Genomic DNA, 21976 nt, shown 5'->3' on the forward strand with positions numbered 1-21976 from the left:
GGTCTACTTAAACCAGTTTAGTCAAGGATTTGTCCAGCTGACTCTTGAACACCTTGAAGGATGGGAGTTTGACAACTTCTCTGGCCAACCTGTTCCAGCACTTCTCCACTCTCACAACTGAAAAAAAAAAAATCCTTATATCTAATGGTAATATCTACCTCTCCCCTTCTCTTCCCCAGGCTGAACAAATCCAGTTCTCTGTGCCTCTCCTCCCATGTTGCCATGTGCTCCAGTCCCCTGACTATCTTGCTGGCCTCTGCTGGACTCACTGCAGAACGTGAATGTCTATCTTGTACTGGGGACCTCACAATTGGATGCAGTGCTCCAGATGCAGTCTCACAAGTGCTGAATAGAGGGGAATAATTATTTCCCTGGATCCACTGGCTACACTCTTATAACATAGCTTAGGACGTGGCTGGCCTTCTTCACTGCAAGGGTGCACTGCTGATGCAGCCCCAGATCTCTTTTTTTTTTATAAAGTTGCTTTCTAGGCTGCCAGCCCTCAGCCAGTTATCAGATGGGATAACATGGAGTTATCCTATCCCAGATGCAGGACTTCAACTTTGCTTTCTTCGAACTTCATGATGCTCCTGTCCGCCCACTTCTCCAGGCTGTCCAGGACCCTCTAAATAGCAGCCTTGCCCTCCAGAATATCAGCCACTTTCTCTGATCTGCTATTCTTCGTCAACTTGCCAAGAGAGCACATACCTTAACAACCAGGTTTTTAGTAAAGACATTAAGCAACACTGGCCCCACAATCAACTGCTGAGGGATGTCCTAAAATTAGTAACTGTTCATATGTCCAACTTTGAGCCCAGCACTCCAGGCAATTATCTACTTACCTTCTCAGCCCACTTATCCAGTCCTTATCTTAACACTACGACTATAAGAATACTACAGCAGAGTGTGTCAAAGGCCTTACTAAAGTCAAAGTGACATCCACCGTTCTCCCCTTGTCCACAGAGCCAGTCATCAAATCATACAAGGCAAACAACATTGATTAAGCACAATTTGCCCTTAGCAAATCCATGCTGGCTCTTCCAAAACACCTTCTTTTCTTTTCCATGCTCAGAAATGGCTTCCAGGAAGATTTTCTCCATAATCTTCCCACAGAGGAAGTTCAGCAATCACCATTGAACAGTAGGCTCACTTTTTCCTCAGCCTTTCTTTTCATGCTGATGTACTTAAAGAAGTCCTTCTAATCCCTCAGTGGTTTCAGCTCTACCTGAGCTTTGGTCTAACTCCAAACCTGCATACTCTGGCAACATCTGTGTATTCCTCCTGGGTAGCCCCATCACTACCTTCCACCTTCTGTGTACATTCTTTTCACGTTTAGCTTAGTCATAAATTCCTTGTTCTTCCGTGCTGACCTTCTGCCATGCTTGCTCCTCTTTCTGCCTGTTGGAAGGGACTGTTCTTGTGCTTTGAAGAGATTGTCCTTGAAGATCAATTGGCTCTCTTGGGCCCCTTTGCCCTCAGAGCAGTTTCTCATGGGATCCTGCCAAGCAGATCCCTGAAAAAGCCAAAAATCTTCTTTCCTGAAGTCCATGGTTGAAATCCTACTATTTGCCTTGCTCACTTCTCTCAGGACTTTAAATGCAAGGCTGCCCTCAATCTTCATATGCCAAGGGTCCTAGTGGACAGCAGGATGACCATGAGCCAGCAATGTGCCCTTGTGGCCAAGAAGGCCAATGGCATCCTGGGGTGTATTAGAAGGGGTGTGGGTTAGCAGGTCAAGAGAGGTTCTCCTCCCCCTCTACTCTGCCCTGGTGAGGCCGCATCTGGAATATTGTGTCCAGTTCTGGGCCCCTCAGTTCAAGAAGGACAGGGAACTGCTAGAGAGAGTCCAGCGCAGAGCCACGAAGATGATTAAGGGGGTGGAACATCTCCCTTATGAGGAGAGGCTGAGGGAGCTGGGTCTCTTTAGCTTAGAGAAGAGGAGACTGAGGGGTGACCTCATTAATGTTTATAAATATGTAAAGGGCAAGTGTCATGAGGATGGAGCCAGGCTCTTCTCAGTGACATCCCTTGACAGGACAAGGGGCAATGAGTGCAAGCTGGAACACAGGAGGCTCCGCATAAATATGAGGAAAAACTTCTTTACGGTGAGGGTGACCGAACACTGGAACAGGCTGCCCAGAGAGGTTGTGGAGTCTCCTTCTCTGGAGACATTCAAAACCCGCCTGGACGCGTTCCTGTGTGATATGGTCTAGGCAATCCTGCCCCGGCAGGGGGATTGGACTAGATGATCTTTCGAGGTCCCTTCCAATCCCTGACATTCTGTGATTCTGTGAAGATACAGACAAAGAGTTCTACACTGACTGCTTCTGCCCTACAGCTTAATCACTTAATCTTGAAAGAAGTTGATAAGAAAAGAAAAAAACAAAATACTACGGCTGCAAAATTCTGATTTGGTCAGACTTTTATATCTGCTTTGCAGAGATTCAACTCAGTGCAGTGGAAAACATGAAAAACTAATCAGGAAATCCAACTAAATACCACTAGGTGGCAGGAGCCAATACCAAATCGGATGCTAAAAAAACAAAGGAGGAATAAAGTTTCAGTTTCAAAATTTCATCACAGACATAAGGCTGCGGCACTGAAAATTACTTTAATCAACTATTTTTCATTTAGTTTCTTATTTTGATCTGTATATCGTCACTTAAAAAAAAAAAAAGCTCTTCATCCTTAGCAAAAGTAAATTAACTCAGACTTTGGGGAATGTAAAAAATAACACGCTCTGCAATGCTAACAATAGCATAGTCTAACACACTTACAAAAAGCATCAGTGTTAGGATAAAGACAATAAAACTTATAAAAGAAATCTTAATTTGCACAAACAAGTCAAATAAAAATTGAAAAAAGAAGAATGCAACGATGCTCTTCACACTGGAAAGAATTCCTCTAAATCTTGTCACTAATCCTACACAGAAAGAGATGCCATACAGATTCAAAAAGGAAACGCCAAGATCATCCGCTTATTAGTAGATTGCATCTACACTAATCCTATCCCAAATTACTGATTAAGTTGAGGCCTGAAAATGTAATCTCCACTTTGTTTCTGAATCAAGTTCATAAGAAAAATAGATTTAAAAATAAATATTTGATAGATCACTAACCTTTAAAATGGATTAGTGAAATTTTGCTTTTTAAAGCTGCAAAGAGATTTGAAAATGGTTAGTAGCTGTGGAGGCTGCAGTTTCTGGGAGATTTTTTTTCTTCTTTAAGGCGTTTTGCTTTGCTTTGCCTTTTTTTTAGGACTTGGGTTTTTGGGGTTGGGTCTTTTTTGTTTGTTTGTGTTTTAACAATTTTACCACAACAGTTTTCATTTCATTTTTACAAATCCTTACCAACTGTGGAGCTGTCTTCAAGTACTACATCCACATTTCTGTCTCTGTACTCAACCCTGAAGTCAAGCATTCGAGGCTGTCTTTCCACTATTTGTCTAGATGGCACTACATGGCGAAATGCTGAGGATGAGGAAGAAGTTGAAGAAGCTGCTGTGGAATGAGTTGTGGGGCCATACGCTGGTCCATGTAAAGTCTCTCCACCGTACTCACTGAAAGATATGCACACAAGAATGTTTAAACAGAACAGTTTGATATGTTTAAATAAAAGTTAGCAAAGGAAAATGAACAGTATGATTCACTTACTATGGTCAACAGCACACACCTCTTGAATAAACTACACTGTCATATTTGAAAATACTGTTTTATTAATAATTAGAAAATAGCTTTCATATCAGCAATATTAACATTTCAGTGACTCAGAAGTGCCATAGGAGAACAGCTTAGATGACAAACTGGCATTTAAGCCATTATTTCAGTCTTAAGTTCACTATGTAATTAATATCAGAATTATCTTCAGAGGTATTATTTCCAGTTCCAGGAGTGCTGTGACCATATAAATATTGGCACCATGGCAACCACCAGCTTTCTACATCATTGGGCTAGTATGACATGGAAATAAGGATAAGAAATAAAGCTTAAAATACTACACATGTATTGGTATTTTCCAATACCAAGTTAGTGGAAAACAAGTCAGATATTAAAATACTTAAGGTAAATAAGCTACAAGAATGAGGTATATGCTGCAAAAAAATACCTAGAAGTACAACAGTAATGCAATGCTGAATTCTAGCTTGTCTTTAAGTTCAAAATCCTTCAAGCCTCCTGGCCATTCATATAAGGAGGTCTCCATACCTGGCTCAAGGATACATACAGCATTACAGGTCAGAATAAATTGGGAAACCCTCACTACCCAGAAGCACTTCATCTTCCTCAATGAGCCTCTCCACAAGAAGCATGTAACTGGGATTAGAAACAAAGGTAACAAAACATGAAATTTAAGGAATGTTACTCCAGGCCAAAAAAAAAAAAAACAAACTATGATGTACAGAAATTAAGTTTGGAAGGCAATAAACTTCACAGGGCAATCCTAGAGCTTTGCCTTGTAGAGTTCTTATCAGGAAGATTTATCTGTCCTGGGCAGTTACAGGGTATCATGAAGGAGGATGCAAGCTAATAAAATGTATGCACTGAAAGAATGGAGGCCGAGCAAAGAAGGATTTAGGAAATGCTGAGATGTAAGTTGTCTCATTTCCATTCTTAAACAGAACTTATTTGAAAAATGCATTCTGCCCTTCTTGGAGATACCATAAGATCAGTCAATGGAAATGCTTCTTACAGGAAGTCAAATCTGTCATCTAGAGAAGGCCTGAACTTAAAAAAGCATAAGCATGGATTGCACGCATGTCACAGAAGTGCTGAAGTTATACAGAGCTATTGCAAATCCCACCATTGTGCCTTCCACATTTGAAAAAAGGAAAACGTGTTGTGCTTGTAAAACAAGGGGCTCCTTCACTTCTCACATCCTTGAGCAGCCTCACAAGGACGAATTCCCAGCTACAAAGACCCACACTCAAAGACCCATGCTCAAAGGTCAAAGACCCACTTCAGAGGTCTGAAGAGTACAGGAAACAGTTATCTTCAGGCTTTAAAAAAGTATAAATACTGTGTGATATGTCATTGTCTTAAATCTGATGTCCAACTATGAATTAAGTACAATACCATTTTGTTAACAGATCTAAGAAACAATGAATATCCTGATTCTCAGGATTGGATTTATTTTTAAAAAAAAAACAACACAACTTAATTATAAAATAAAACATATCTTTTCCCTTCAATAAATTAAATTACTTCAAGCTCAGTTGTATTAATTCTATTTGATTCCACCACAAAAGGCATCCTACATATCTGACTGGCAACATCTAATGGAACATAAAAAGCCTCAGGTCAGTAAAGTAAGCCTCATCTGAAAACCACTGGAAACTAGGCTTCTAAGTCCTCTGAGCCTCCTTTTAAACCTCTTCCATTGGAAGAAAAAAAAAAGAGAAAATATTTGAGACACATTTGACTGTCCAATCCTTTCTAAAAATGAATAAATTAGCATTGAAGAAAGCTGTAAGTGGACACTGGACCAGCTTGTTATCCAAGCCAGGCATACCCACTCCCCAGCTCCTTCCCCCTGACCACGTGGTTCCTAACATGCTGGTATTTTGAATATAAATGCTTTGAGGTCAGGACTTGTTAACATGGGCAGAAAGACTGCTCAGCACAACCAAGACCTGACCTCAAATGGACTAGGTAGACCTTACCATAAATAAACATCTAGTAACTTTACTAAGCAAATAAGGTTTTATCCTGATAAAAAACTGACTGTATTTAAGGATAGCTTTAGTAAGTATTGACAGAGATGCCAAAACACCACTTTATCTACATTATGTGTCTTTTTTCGTCATTAAAATAAACTTTTTTAAATAGCACATTGAGTATTTTTCTACACAAAATTTTAAACACTATTTTACTGTCTCTCTCAAGTAGCTCAATTCCTGTTCTGCTGTTTTCAATTGCCTCATCAGCACTTAGGAGCTCATGCTTCAGTGACTTCAAGATATCCAGGCACCAGTACACAAGCCAAAATTTAATTCAGAAGCTGAAAGAAAATCAGTAAAGCTACTTTTAGAAAAGAGCAACCTTACTGTATCTAACACAGTATCTGCTGCCTGTAATTCAATTTAAAAAAAATACCAAAATATGAACTTTTGGCAGGGGACAAAGGACCATGGAATATTAATACCTGTAAAAATGGATATGGAAAAAGATAATACTTAGCCAGGAATATCTGTGGATTTGCCTTGCAAATTTTTAGATCTTTACAGAAAAAAAAACAAGCTCTGACTTCCAATAAAGTGTACCAAAATCCAGACTTAGGGAAGAGACAACCCTGCATAGAATGAACCAACAACCAAATAATTCACAAATTAACTAATCTGAATAGGTGTTCAAGCTGGTCCTCCATCAGTATGGGAAAAATTGAGCGTTAAATCAGCTTTGCTGGGAATTGAATTTGTGGCTCCAGAAACTGCTTTAATAGGAGAATTACGTCATCTTCTTAGGATTCAGGAACAAAAATGTAACTATTACACAGCATCATTCTCCATGTGTACTACTCCAGCCTTCTGTGCTTACCTTTGTAGAATGCCGTTTTCTTGTGGTATTACACCATTTATAGCTGCCTGAAAAGAGAAAATAAATTTTGAGTCAGGCATACAGAGCAACAAAAATAAATGATAAGAACTTCTATAATATGTTTCAAAGAGTTATTAACTTGTTTTAAAATATGCCATAAAGTGTTCTCCTTTCAATGAATATATTCTTGGTAGATTATACTGTCATTAAAGTACCTGCTTCAAATAAAAACTGTATCTAAGTGAAAACAAACATGAACCAAAGCTCAGACTCCTATATCCATCTAGCCTCCTAAGTCCTCACGTGCCAGGGAATCACAGAAATGACTACCCCCAAAATTCAAACAATCTTCAGGTAGAAAAGGAAGTATTTTTTAAGTAAGGTTTATGCGGTTAAATATCACCCCATGCTGTCCAGATCATCAGAACAAACAAAATATTGCTTACAGGTGTATAAGTACAAACCTGGCAGGCTGCATTCAGATTTGGTCTTATTTGAAATTACAGAGTTATTACCTATAAAAATATCCTAATGAATTCTATCTCATACTAAAACACATTATTTTTTAAATAGTCACAACATACCCCTGTGGAACGTTCAAAACCCCACTTCTGACAAAATCATCTTCTCAGCCTGTTACAGCATTGCTCCATTCTATGTTGCAGGAAGTTTTAATGCATTTCCAGCACATCTCATGCTATAGAAGTTTATACAAACTTTGAAATTATGTAAGTCAGGATGAGGGAAAAACTTGGAAAGCAAATCAAGACCCTCTTCAACAGGATTTAGAAGACAATTTATTTCAGACTGCTTTATACCACAAGAAAAGTGTTTTAAAATCTCATTGCTAGGATTTTTCAGACTGGAGGGGCAGTGAAAGTGATACTATGCAGGCCGGTGAAGATGACTTACACATTTTACTGCTCAGCTGTTTAAACTTTGTTCTGATTATTGTTAGAAGCCATGGGAATAAAGATGGCAGAACTTTACCTAACTTCAGATTTTTAATCCCAGCCCAGCAGTGGGCTGATAAAGTGGAATTTACGAGGGAATTTGACAAGGAATGAGAAAGAATTAAAAAAATCTAGAGAGAAAAAAAACCCAGACCTCCAAATACAAATTCTATTTCTGCTCTTTGATGACCTTTATAATCGGTATTGTGTTCACAGGTACATATTTGTTAGGCTCAACAGTGAGATTAAAGACAGCTTGTAGCAGTAGAAAAGACTGGACATAGCACTTAGTGCCATGATCTAGTTTACATGGTGGTGTCAGGGCAATGGTTGGACTCTATGATCCCAGAGGTCTCTTCCAACCTGATCGATTCTGTGATCCCACTAATCTTCGTTTCCTGCTGCATCACCAGCAATTCATGCACTTCTGTTATCACAACTTGTAGTATCAGTAATATCATGTCCTATGTCAGATATACCTGACCCGTTGGCCAGTATACCTGGTGAGTGCCTGGTCCCTGATGAAGAAGGGAACACTGACATTTAGAAGCTCATAGATTCCCTGGTACTCCATAAGGACAAAGTCATGTACTGCAACTGAACTATGGACAGTCATCATCTATCAACATCATTTTTACAAATTGACATTAAAAACCCGCAGCTCAGTAAGTCCCTAAAAAGCACAAAAATAGATGAAATCAAGATTTAAATGCTGTGCTTTCTTTTTCTCTGAATATATAAACATGAATTTTTACTATTTCCATTAATAGTTAAGGTTACAAAGAGTCAAAACTCAGCTAAGTAACTATGATATTGCAATAAGATTTGTCATGTATTTAGAGACAAATATTGCATAAATAATAGCAAAAAAAAGCAGACAAGGAAAAGGGTCACAGGTATCTGTAAGGTACAGCAACTACCCATCAGGCTGCATCATATCACAGAGAAAACAAAGCTTCCTACCAGATCAGTTTTTAAATCAGTTTATCCTCTGTGCATGGCAATAATCAGTGGTTTCTTTGTAACAACGTGTCTCGTTTACCATCATTGTGGTTTTCGCAGTCATACACAGCTCTTCATCATGTTCATCTAATAACCTCCAGGAAAAAGTGGGAGGTTTTGATTTGTTTGGGTTTTTCTGGATTGGCTTCCCTCTCTATACTCTTCAGCAACATACATTTCATTCCCGTTAATCAACAGGTAAAGCTGGTTGAAAGATAAAAATATCCTTTATTTTGCATCTGTAGGATTTAGAGAGCAAATACAGGTTTTTGTACCACAGGACCAACACTAATAACGATCTGCTGGTGCAACAGAATTCTCTTTACTCTGAGAAAATGAAGTTGCTTCAGCTATGAAGAAATATAGCACAGCATGGCTTTGCCACACTTTTTCTGTCAAAGTTCAAGTCTCGGTCTCAGAGGATTAAATCAGCTTAAGCTTCTTCTAAGCCTAGTTAGAGGTGTTAAATACGATAGAGGCTCCAAGCTATTTTCTTTAAAACTGAATAACTCGGTTCACGTCCCCAGTTTTGTAAACTTGATGACATTTAAGGGGCACAGCAGAAAGAAAAAACTGCAGCAGCATTATGTACTTTTTTGATGGAAAGACCTCTATTAACCACACTGTAAAAATAAAGAGTCTGGACACTGTTAAGCAAGATGGAAGACTAAAATTATGTAGACAGCAAATGGTAGCAGTGCACATGCAGATATTAAATACTCGTGTTCTTACAAGACATCTACAAGCAGACCTTGCAAAGAAAATAATAAAAAGGAACAACCATCTGCTTTAGAATTTCATAGGAGGAAGGTTGTGACTACTTAAAAAAAAAAAAAACAAAACAAAAAAAAACACAAACAAGCAAACAAAAAAAACCCAAACAAGTTTTTAAGGCAAGATCTCTTCCAGTCTGTTCTTCCCCTATGCCAGTCCCCTTTGAGAACAGATCAGGTCTCTCTGGTTAAGCAAACATTCAAAGATATTAAATTTTCTTGTCTTTCCAAACAGGGATCATTTGATCATCAAAAACAGCCTGTGTGACTAATATACAGTAATTAAAAAGATGTATTACCCTTGAAACAATTTTAATAACAGGTGCAGTAAGCCTATTCATGGGTTATTAAACATAAAGATACCATGTCTGGCTCAGAAAATTTCTTCAGCTCCCAATAACCTGTTGGTAAGAGGGAGTAGCACTCCATGCTTATGCTGTTCTCACACTGTACATCCAGTGCCACTGCTGGATACTGGGTACCATGGCTTCAACGGGTGTTTTACCTATTCGATCTATGCTATCACTATTTAAAGAGTGAGCCTCACCTTAAGTGGAAAATTACAGGGGGTTTATAAGATTTTTTTTTTCCCCCAAAGCCCAGAATCTTAGGTGTGTCTCAGGGCTATCCACATACAAACTCTACTGTATCACTGTTCAAACTTGGAACACAGGAATAGAAGGACATAATTATTGTTTCAATTACAATATTCAAACTACCAGACCCGCAACTTATTGTAGGAAATTATAAGCCAAATTTAGTTATTCTTGATTTATACATTTTGTTCAGAGATATCAGTCATCTATCTGGGAATTAAAACAGTTTATTTAATAATTTATTAAGCCCTGCATGACCTGATCTAATTGGACCTGCTTTTGACCAGACAGACATCCAGAAGTAACTTCCATCCTCAAGTACTCTATGGCTCCATCATCCAACAGTATAGGTTATATCCATAAACATTACTGAAAATCCTGTTCATTTTAATGAATAGGAAGACAGGAATATGACATAACACTGGACCTACGAGTGCCAATTACAAAGTTCAAAGTAACAATACATTTTTTGGCTGTTTGTTTCAGCAGCAAGCTTCCAGTATCAAAATATATTAAATACAACTTTTTTGTTGTTTCCCACAAACACAGGAAACAATAAAGCAATAAGGTTAATAAAAGGTTACCAAATTCATTAATAGTTTGGGTAACCCAGAAACCCTGTGGTATTCTACAAACAGACTGAAACTATGTAAGTGCCTAAAGAACATGGTGAAGCAGACTGTGAAATGTAAAGCTTTTCCTCAAGGGAATATTAACTTAAATAGGTTAGTCAGGTCTGACTAAATGTGACTATCTTTTATGAGTACAAACCAATGTTAGAGAGAAAAACAAGAAGAACCGTTTCTTAATAACCTGATGAAGCAACAATGTTGATGACTTCTCTCAAAATACACAATTATAGCACTAACCATTTAAAAGCAATTAAGCACATCTTAGAGCAACTCTCATCCCAGAGGAATGAGTGTCCTATGAATAATTATGAATGCGGTATTTTAGACAGCACAAATCCTAAACTCCTGAGTTCAAAATACTTGCTGGTTATCACCAAGTTTGAAAACAGACTGGATTTGCCAATCATATTATTTAAAAGCAGAGGCCTATATACACTGATTGTATATTTCAATGAGGTGGGGAATTCCTTCCTCCTCATGAACTACAGATGGAAGGTTTCATTTCTAGAATTTAAAAGTGACGTTTAGGTGAATTATCTTAAAGAGTTTAAAGCAGGCCTAGGCAAAAACATGGTTAAAGGCTTTCGCAATGGATGAGGTGGGAGGTCTTCCTCCGTGGGCACTTCTTGTTCCCTCTCCTTCCCAATCTCCATACCACACGATGGTTTTGGCTGCCAGACACAGACCCTATGCTAGATACAAATCCTTTAAAACTTTCCACGTTCAAACTTCTCCCCCAATGAAAAGCAAGAGCAATCAGGCTCTGGTCTGATAAGCAAGTTCAAGCAGCATGACGCTGGAAGAACCACCCTTCCAGAAGAAGAGGCTAGAGCGATGTAAATACCATGCACAAGTGAAATCTGCATGAATTTCACCGAGATAAATAACCGTATCAGCTTAACACAACCAGTACAAGTTTATGTATTAAACATCTTACACATAATTTTAAAAGCCTTATTTAGGTTTGACTGAATTCAGCAAGTAAGATCACTTCAGTTTACTTAATAAAGGCCACACAGAGCTTTACATTTGTTTAGCTACAAATTGAGAAGGTTTACATTAAACAAATGCAATACAGGAATGAGAAATAGACACAGGGTAATAGGAACTGCCATTGTAAATGATTTAATCCAAAATCCAAAGATGTCCAACCAAACAGTATCAACTGCTTCAGAAAGTCACGGGGAAATACAACAGAGTAACCTGCTCATGGGGCATTTTCTTCCAAACTCCCAAAATTCTGTATGTCTCACACATTCAGATTTCTAGTAATTATTTTTTTGTTGTATTCCACTTAATGTAATAGTCTCATAACCCACATAATTATTTCTATGAAACTCAGTAAGAGCTTTCTTTGACAAAAGGATTCGTTTATTATGACTTTCAAAAAGCTACAACTCTCAGATTTTACTTTTGGTTTAAAACTATCTGGTAAGCTAAAGAAACAAAAGTTCAGCATTTTGTGTCTCTCTTGCTCATTTTGCCTTTTCTTCCTATTATATATTTAACATTCCCTTGATATAATCACATATTCAGAAAGTTTACCCCACGTTGTTTTCTACGTTAGCTCACCGATTGAGGAAGGGGTGTTAGCAGCTTTTAGGATTGTATTTTGAAATACAACCAAAAAATACTTGTTTTGTTTCACACTACAAAACAAATAGAAACCTGTTTTAATATTTGACTGACCCTTTCAGCATTTCATCTTAGATTTATTTCACAGTCTGACTATACAAGTGGAATAACACCAAAACCTACATACAAAACCTCACTATAGAGGGAGAGATGACATGCAAGACAAACATACTGTGGTTTTGAGTTCTGTAGAATAAAAAAAAAAAAAAAAAACTATAACTGTTATACTTTGGAAATATCAGCTAATATTTCTGTGTCTTATCAATCCAGCCTGCTTGAGGATCACTCAAGATTTGTTGAATTTAGACAAATTAAACATGTTTTTTTAAAAGCTAAAATTGTCATGAAATATACTAGAAGGCTCTCATTAAGCCATCTAAACTACACTAGAAAAATTATTTCTTATCTGTTATATTTTATGATCTATTTCCACAGCATTGAAAGGGTCATTTATACTACTCTGTTTACAGCTTTAATTCCACTGTAATTAATTCTACTCCTAATTTGGGCTAAATGTGATATTCCCCATGAAATACAATATCCTTACCCTAATTTTGTTGCTTTCACATGATAAATTGCTTATCCTCAAGATTTAAAATCCATTATTTCATTTGGTATTCAAACAAAATAAATGGATGATAAAACTCCAAATGCTTTGTACAATGTGGAGCTTAAAAAAAAAAAAAGAGAGAGAAACAAAACCAAAAACGGAACAAATGTTATCCAGAAAGCAAAAAAATAATTAAATGATAAGGGAGAAAGGAAAGCATTAGTGGGACAAAACATGCATGGAAGGACCCAAAAAGCAAAAGTGAATTTTAAATTGCTTCCAAACTATAAATCTGCGTGACAAAGGAACATACTTGTATATACAACAGTAAAGCAAAACAGGAGAAGCGCAAAGATTTATTAGTTCCTTTTGAGCACAGAAGTATTTCTTACAATGAAACTAACTTGCAGGGTTCTGCTATATGTATATATTTCAGTAATAACAGTAAATGTTTTGAAATAATGCTCCTCAGTATTTGGCAAATACTGATTTGGGCTTGTATTTTCAACAGAACTGATAATAACGGGTAATGCCAGACATAGACATGTCAAAACATTTGTTCTGACCTGCTGATACCCCGATTTCAGGAAACTGGATAAAAAGTAAGCAAGACTTTTCTTGTGATCAGTTTACAACAATAAAAACGTGGAAAATTTGGGAATAAACAGCAGAAGTTTTACTAATTAATGCTGACAAAAACATACTGCAACTATTAGTCAAATACTGCAGTTGATCTGGATTAATAAAGGTTTACTGAAGCAGCTGTAATACCACCACTTCTCTCTGCCCCAGGACATTGCGATTGTATTATGAGATTCCCAAGCAGAGGAACACGGCTTCTGTGCAGCTTTATGCAACTATCCAGTCTTGCCTGTTACAGGCACGTCTGCGATGTGTTATTCTAAACAAGAAATTCCATGAAACGTTCTGCAGGAATACCAATTATTTTAGCCCAGAGGCTTTTTACAAACAAGATACACTATCACCTTTCTACATACACCGCTACTCTGAAACCATTACTTTAGCAAGCAATGACTGCTACAAGTTTAGGTTATAAAAAAAATATTATTCGGTTTGGATTTTTAAATGAATGCAATAATATTTAAATAAAAAAATAACTAATTATGCCCCAGCAGTAACAGAAGCAACCTCTACCTTTGTTATCTTTGGCAGGCTTTTCAAGGCAAAGAAATGAGTCAGCTTTTTCCTGTAGCTTGTGTTATACTTGCTGGCATTCCCCCAGCTTTGCAAGTCTCAAAGTATTTCCAAGTGCTAGATGTGAAGCTACACCCACAAAGTTTTTACAGAATGCCAACATTTGTCCCCATCGTGGTTAAAATTTAACCAAAAGCTGTAATTGAACTACAATGAAGTGTCTTCTATGCATTCTGCTTTATTTCAGCTTGCTTTCTTTACAACTAATATACTTCATGAAAAGCTGCAAAACAATAGAATTGCTAATAAAGCAAAAAATTAACATTTCATCAAAAAATGCCACATGAATATATTCCTACAGATGATTCACTTCATCAGCAAGAGAGCACGCGTTGAAATAGTTTACAATTAGCGCTCTAGATGTGGTTTCCCATTTCTCCCTACTTCTTTGGTGGCTTCAGTAAACTTTTTCCTGTAGTTCCTACAACATGCTGCAATGCACTAGGAAGCCTTTCAACAGTTACATATACTTCTATAATCCTGGGAAAAAAACGCCACATTTTGCAGAGTTCTTTAATTTTATATTGTCACTGTATAATTCCACAAACAAAGCACCATCTCAATAATAAATTCATAACTGGACATATTTTCCTAGTGCAAGGAAAATAAATAACATGAACAGAGTTATAAGAAGCTTATGGATGAGTATCTATCCGAGCTGGAACTCTGTTTCAGCAGGAGTAAAGGAAAATAATCTATTCTGAACTATCCACTCACAACTCATTCACATAGAAAGGGAAAAGAGTAGACCATGATGTGTCTGCTACATTCTGACACACATATATACTTATCTTGGCCCTAGTCATTAACGTCGCAGCTTTTTACACTAGTACTGCTTCCCCTTCTAACTTAACAGAAAGGAATGCTTATGCTTGATACCAAAACATATTTTGTTACTCCTTAAAACATTAAGCCAGACAGCAGGAGAGTCAGATAAAACAAAGGCTATGCCTGAAAAAATACCCATGTACTGAATTCCCACATTTCTATCTCCCTCCTAATTATTTTATGTAAATGTTAATGACAACACTAAAATGTACAGGTTGGGGATAGCTACCCCCTGACAACATACTTTTTTTTCAGCCTTAATAAATGGATAAACTAATAAATAAAGGCACTCTTTGCTATAACATACTAGCTCTTAGCAAGTACTAATCCCTCATCCAAGTCATTAATGAATATATTGAATAGAACTGGTCCCAGAACCGACCCTTGCGGAACTCCGCTAGACACAGGCCTCCAACTGGACTCTGTCCCGCTGACCACTACTCTCTGGCTTCTTTCCTTCAGCCAGTTCACAATCCACCTCACTACCCGATCATCCAGACCACACTTCCCCAGTTTAGCTGCGAGGATGCTGTGGGAGACCGTGTCAAACGCTTTACTGAAATCGAGATAGACCACATCCACAGCTTTACCATCATCTATCCACCGGGTAACATCCTCATAAAAGGCTATCAAGTTGGTTGAGCAAGACTTCCCGTTGGTGAAGCCATGCTGAGTGCCCCTAATGATCCCCCTATCCTTGATGTGCCTAAAGACAGCACCAAGAACAAGTTGCTCCATCACCTTTCCAGGGATGGAGGTGAGGCTGACCGGTCTATAGTTACCCGGGTCCTCCTTCCTGCCCTTTTTGAAGACTGGAGTGACATTCGCTTTCCTCCAGTCCTCAGGCACCTCTCCTGTTGCCCACGACTTAGTAAAGATGATGGAGAGTGGCCTAGCAATGACTTCCGCCAGCTCCCTCAGCACCCGTGGGTGCATCCCATCAGGGCCCATGGATTTATGGACATCCAGGTTGCTTAATTGGTCCCTGATCCAGCCCTCATCAACCAAGACAGATTCCTCCTCTATCCTGACTTCTTCTGAGGTCTCAGGGGTCCGGGGCCCCTCAGGACAGCCTCCAACAGTATAGACAGAGGCAAAGAAGGCATTCAGTAACTCCGCCTTCTTTTTATCCTCTGTCTCCAGGACCCCCACCTCATTCATCAGTGGGCCTACATTGCCTCTAGTGTTGGCTTTACCTGCAATGTATTTGAAGAAGCCCTTTCTGTTGTCCTTGACCTCTCTTGCAAGGTTTAATTCCAAGGAGGCCTTAGCTTTCCTAGTTGCCTCCCTACATCCTCTGACAACAGACTTATATTCCTCCCAAGTGGCCAGCCCCTCCTTCCACGATCTGTACACCTTCTTCTTCCACTTGAGTTTGCCCAGCAGTTCCCTGTTCAACCATGCAGGTCTCCTGGTACCCTTCCTTGACTTCCTACCTCTTGGGATGCTCTGATCTTGAGCTCGGAAGAAGCAGTCCTTGAATGCTAACCAACTATCTTGGGCCCCCTTACCTTCTAGTACCCTGTCCCATGGGATTTCCCCTAGCAATTGCTTGAAAAGGCCAAAGTTGGCCCTCCTGAAGTTCAGGGTTGTGATTCTGCTAGCTATTCTGTTCCTGCCACATGAGATCCTGAACTCTACCATCTCATGGTCACTACAACCAAGGCTGCCCTCAACCTTCACCTCTTCAACCAGACCCTCCTTGTTAGTGAGGATCAGATCCAGCAGCGCTCCTCTCCTAGTTGGCTCATCCACCATTTGCATCAGAAAGTTATCATCAACACACTGGAGGAACCTCCTGGACTGGGGATGGCTGGCTGAGTAGGCCTCCCAGCAAATATCAGGGTAGTTGAAATCCCCCACAACAACCAGGCCCTGTAATTGCGAGACTGCTCTCAGCTGCCTGTAGAAGGCCTAGAAGTACTGCCTACAGACTAAGGCCGCTTTACTGAAAAGGTGTAATAACATGAAACATCTTCTATGACAGCTTTCAAATTAGCCTACACATAGTCAGCAGACTGCCTAATCACTAATCAAAAATAAAATAATAATTATGCAAGATTTCACTTAAGAGTTTGGAAACCAGAAAGTCCATTCCCAAAGTATGTAACGTACAACTTGTCTCACAGTATTTCTCCTTATACCTCTTAACAGCCTATGCAATACTGCTGGTCCTACAGCAGCCCAGGTCTTCCAGGACCAGCAAAGGAGAGTTTATTTAAATAAAACTAGGGCAGAACTGCTAAGATATTCAACAATAGTATACGTAAATTCATTTTTAAAATACTCTGCTTTGAAAGCCTGATGGGTCTAAATGACTCCTGGCTTCTGTGGTAAAATCTTTCACAATTAAGGTTCACTTGCAAAATAGCCACAGCATTGGCACAGATGCTGGTTCTCAAATTATTTCATTTACTTCGTTTTTCTCCTACTCATACATTCCCAGCATGACTCCATGACAGATCACTTGTCAAACACATGTTTATAAGACATACACAATTTTCAGTTCAACTAGTCACAGATTAATATACTACACGCTTCTTTTAGATACGTCATTACCAGCCACTTCACTATTAATATAGTTGAGAAATTTGCTCTTAAATTTGAATGTCTCAGGACAAAATAATGCTAAGCAATCTTCACAGAAGTGCTAATAGAGGTACAAGCCTCTGAAAATAAGTATTTGTGAAACGTAAGGTGGGTGGTTAATGCCTGCGTATAGCTACAACAATACTATTAGGCACTACGGTGATCTCAGGTGCCTCTTTTTGGTTATTCTCAGAACACAAGAAACTCTCTATTACAAGCAACAGGAGTCTTTTTCCATGAACAGAAATCTAGGTTTATTAGTCCCACTGCTTGTTTGATCACTATGCAAGAAAAACTTAAGTAAAGGAGCTCTTTTCTTAAGGAACTAAGTTTCATCCATTATTTGGAAAGGAGACACAGCTAACATGACTTTACAACGTTGACACGAAAGTTTTACCTAAAAATCTCCTCAGCTCTCTTTCTGGTCAGACATTAAAATTTCATATGCATCATCACAACACATGGCTACAAAATACAGCCATAAAACACACAATCACAAGCGCTTTGTTATCCTCCAGTGAATAAAGCAGGCTTTTTCAATTAGAAAAATTAAAATCAGTAGTTATAAACCAAAACAAACTATTTTAGATTAACATAATCCCTTTAGTGTCTAGAGGACTCTCTCATATATTGCAAATTAACTATTACATTTCCTAGAATTGTGAAGGGTTGAAAGATACGGATTTCTTCACAGATACTAAAGAATTATTCCAGTTTAACAGGAACAAAAGGGTGTTCATCTACAAGACACTTTGCCCAAGCTATACCAGTTTTACCCTGTGGGAAAAATATTTACCCCATTACACTCTCCTTCAATCAGCAGTGTGAGAATTAGGCCCTTCTGATGAGTCAACAAAACTGCAAAGCATATATGAAACAGCACTAAAGAAAACACGTTTAAAGCCATGACTCTTAACTGCCTTAAATAAAAAAAAAATCCCTACCTCCTTGAGAGCCATCAGTTTTTTCATCCTCCCAAATGACTGCCTTCAAATCGAAGGACAAAATAATTAATGTATTTAATGTTAATTCATGGTTTCCATAAAGTTGTAAGTGGCACATCCCTTGGCCTCAATCTGTTTAAACATGGTAGACCAAAATGAGCCCTAAATACAGTTAGTCACCTACCAAACAAGTAAATTTACAATGTTAAAATTTTAGCAGTGCCTTGAAAACAGGAGACAAGAATGACACTGCACAGCACCAATTTTCCACAATGAAAGCTCAAGTCTTCCCAAGCTCTGAGCCTGTCAGTACTTCTTCCATGCAATAAGCACGATGTCTCAGCAGAGGAGCAATTTAAAGAAATTAAAACTGTTTTCACCAAGTTCCCAAACAATCTTTCTCAGACAAGGCTTTGCCCTGGTAAGGAGGCACAGTTATTTGCTCATGGGTGGGGGAAGAAGAGTTTGTACTTCTTACACGTTCACCTGCCTTAGGACCAAAAAAAGAAAAAGACAAAAGTAAACTGAAGAAACCAAACGTCCATCTGGGTCTAGTACACAATTCAGCTATCATTTGTTGGGGTAAAGTGCATTTTCAGAGGTTTTGTTTGGTACCTGAATAATTCCAGGCAAGATCCATGGGAATCTAATAAAGTTTTGGGATAGCAGACTACAGATGAGGAAAACAATTCATTTCAGTTTTCAAATCTTTCTCTACAGACAAGCCAGAAACTGGCCCTTTCCCAGCCTCTTTCTTTACATGGGGAACACTGTGAAACTTGAGATTCTTGGATATTTACACAATACCATCAGCTACAGCACTGATTACAGCTTTCATGGGTTTCCTTATAAAAATCACAAGATATGGCAATGTTAACATGATCCAAGCAGTGTTTCTCAACCTCTTTTGAAAGAGCAAAGGGTCATCCAAACAAGAAAACAAATCCAAAGACCACCTAAGTTTTCCGGAAAAAAAAAAAATCCAACCCATGTAATAAAATAATAGTTTTATACAAAACAATCAAAAGTTTAGAACACACAAGTTAGACATTTGCTACTTTTATTCTCCCTTCAGTATGTTTATCTTCTTGCTTGTATGTGTCGGAACATGTATAGGATGTTTTTACTAGGTTTAGCTCCATTTTATTTTAAACTGTAGTCGCTCTGCTGACCACTTTCTGGTGTCTAACAGACCACTTGCAGGCAATGGACCAAGACTGATACAGAGACACAACAGGATCAATTGCAATTTGTGCTCTCGAAGTCATGTGAAATGACCGTCACAGTTGCAATATATTGAACACTTTCCTACATCACCTGAGGTATCAACTATTGCTGTTATTAAAAGTCTCAGAAGAAAGTGGTTTGGATTTGGTAGGGCCACAAAGACTGGGCTACCTTGCTGCTAGCAGAGGTCATCTTCCTTCCTTGAAGCACAATACTGAGGTGACAAAGCAGCACTCTTACTCTGCATTCTGCAAGTAAAGAATCTTAATTTCCTCCACATGTATTAGTGGTGATGTTTTGTTGGGTTTTTTTAAACAGATGAATGTGCATACAGCTATCTGTAAAGCCATACCATGCTTATAACTACACATAGAGCTGCACATTTCATACGGTCTTCAATGTAGAAAATATACAAAAAGGAAACATGTTTTACCCGAGATGAAGGCATTCAAAAGTAAATAAAAACAATTAATTTAACAATCATGGGGTTTTTTTAAGAATTAGCTAGTCATCTTTGCTACCACTCAGCTGCATAAAATACAAAGCACGCATCTGAGCTTACTCAAAGACACAGAAATATCACTTTGAGAGCTACAAAAAAGCTGGAAATACAAAGAATGAGAAATCAAACAATTTTTGCAAGCAGGGTTGCCTAACTTAACAGAAAGTACATTAAAGACTTCTAAAAGGAGTTTCTGTAGACCTTTGTAAAACAAAAGTTCACATACAATGTAATTGTGTCCTACTAGAAGAGATTAATGCTGCAGTTAGACACACAAGAAACCTGCCACTCCTGTATTTCCTGGAGAACAGGCCCCATGCCCACAGAACGCCTGGACCAGCTGGATGCCCGTCCACCAACAGTACTTGTCATTACCTAACTGAGAGCTTCCTTCTTCCTTAGCTCTGCTGGCAGCAGGATTTTGAATGATGTCCAGGCAACTCAGCGCAGTAACAGCGAGCATAAACTAACTGAGTTGACAATAACATGTTCAACAGGACACCAAGATCCAGAAGAGGACACCAAAACTTTAAGAGCTCCGTAAAAAAAATTGGGATACAAACCTCTGGTTCCCACAGGCAGATGTGACTGTTCATTTGATCACAGGGAGAATGTTATTAATACACAGACAAGCCCATGTTCCTAACAGTGAAAATCCCTCTGATCTAGTCCTAATGAGAGGAGCACACCATGAACTTCTCACTAGTCCCATAGTGAGTGCTGTCAAATGTGTGCCATATTCAATATGCAACTCTGAAGTAAAGAAAACAGCAGGTCAACAATACAAGCTAGAAGGGGCCAATGTGAGGAACATGATCACCATAACGTGTAGTCCTGGTTCTCCAGCCACTGAAATACAGCCCGCTTGGAATGAAACAAGGGAGCTGCTAAATATATAACAATACTGTCCCACATTTAAGGAAATGAACCTGTCTGTGCCAAACTTGAACTAATCACCTAGTTTCTGGAGGCAGACTAATTCAAACCAATCAAAAAAACACATAGAGAAATACCACATCAAAGCTTTTGCAGGGCAATCAGTTAGAAAAAGAGACAAAAGACATCGTTAGTGTATTAGTTTTTACCAATTTGTACTGAGATTCACTCCACATTATAACAAAAGAACTAACTTAATGGTAAGAAAGCAATAAAAGATACAAAGAACAGATTGCTGATAACTGTCAAGAGCCAAAGGTCCATTTTCTGCCCAGGTATCCCATCTAAACTGGCACCTCCAACAGAAATAAAAAAGAAAAATTGTAAAGCTCTAGCTCATTTTTCTCAGTTCATTTTTTTTTTTTGTTTGGTGGTTTTGTTTCACTTCTTTCTTTCCAAAAGACAACATTACATAGAAGTAAATGTAAATATAAATATATAAACAAAATGGGTACTTACACTAAAAAAAAAAGATCCTGTCTGACAAATAACAAGTATTTTTTTTAAAGAGGTTTTATACAGTGAGATGCAAAAAGCCCTCATCTTCTGTGTAAGTTATCCAATCAAAAGAAAAAAACTACCCTCATCTTCTGTGTAAGTTATCCAATCAAAAGAAAAAAACTACAGTTGATAATTGAAGCTTTATAAAAACAGATGTTCAAAATATACAATTTTCTCTTTCCAAGAGGCACAGAAATGCTTCTTGTCAGCTGACTCTTGGAAGCTGTGTACGACAGGAACTGCAAGTCATGACATTTCCAGGTGCACTAAACTGCTGGTTTTACTGAAGATATACTGCGCTTTGAGCCTCTACCAGCACACAGAATAACAAAGCCAAGTATAGCAGGAAGGCACAAAGGACATTTTAAGAATATATTTTGGAAATAAAAAACTGGTTGTTTTTTTTTTTGTAATAATCATTATACACACTTTTATAGTTAAGTGATTATAGGATAACCCTCCCCCTTTATTTTGACAAAACTTATTTTCTTCTCAAAGTGATGTTAAGCAGTACCTACATTACAATGCCTATTGGAAAAGACATGAAATAAGAATAATTTTAA

At 38.2% G+C, this 21976-nt stretch overlaps 1 protein-coding gene across 2 annotated transcripts in view; it reads right to left on the reverse strand.

Annotated features, from left to right (window-relative positions):
* The window catches only part of FAF1 (Fas associated factor 1), a 173425-nt gene that overhangs the window by 128748 nt on the left and 22701 nt on the right, over positions 1 to 21976 (reverse strand). For both annotated transcript variants that reach the window (XM_068406641.1, XM_068406642.1), the window contains exons 3-4: positions 6531 to 6577; positions 3351 to 3559 (exon numbers count right to left, since the gene is read on the reverse strand). In XM_068406641.1, the coding sequence (XP_068262742.1) occupies positions 3351 to 3559; positions 6531 to 6577 (256 nt within the window). The remainder of the gene's footprint in view (positions 1 to 3350; positions 3560 to 6530; positions 6578 to 21976) is intronic.

This window comes from Nyctibius grandis, chromosome 8, assembly GCF_013368605.1.
Source record: "Nyctibius grandis isolate bNycGra1 chromosome 8, bNycGra1.pri, whole genome shotgun sequence".
NCBI lineage: Eukaryota > Metazoa > Chordata > Aves > Nyctibiiformes > Nyctibiidae > Nyctibius > Nyctibius grandis.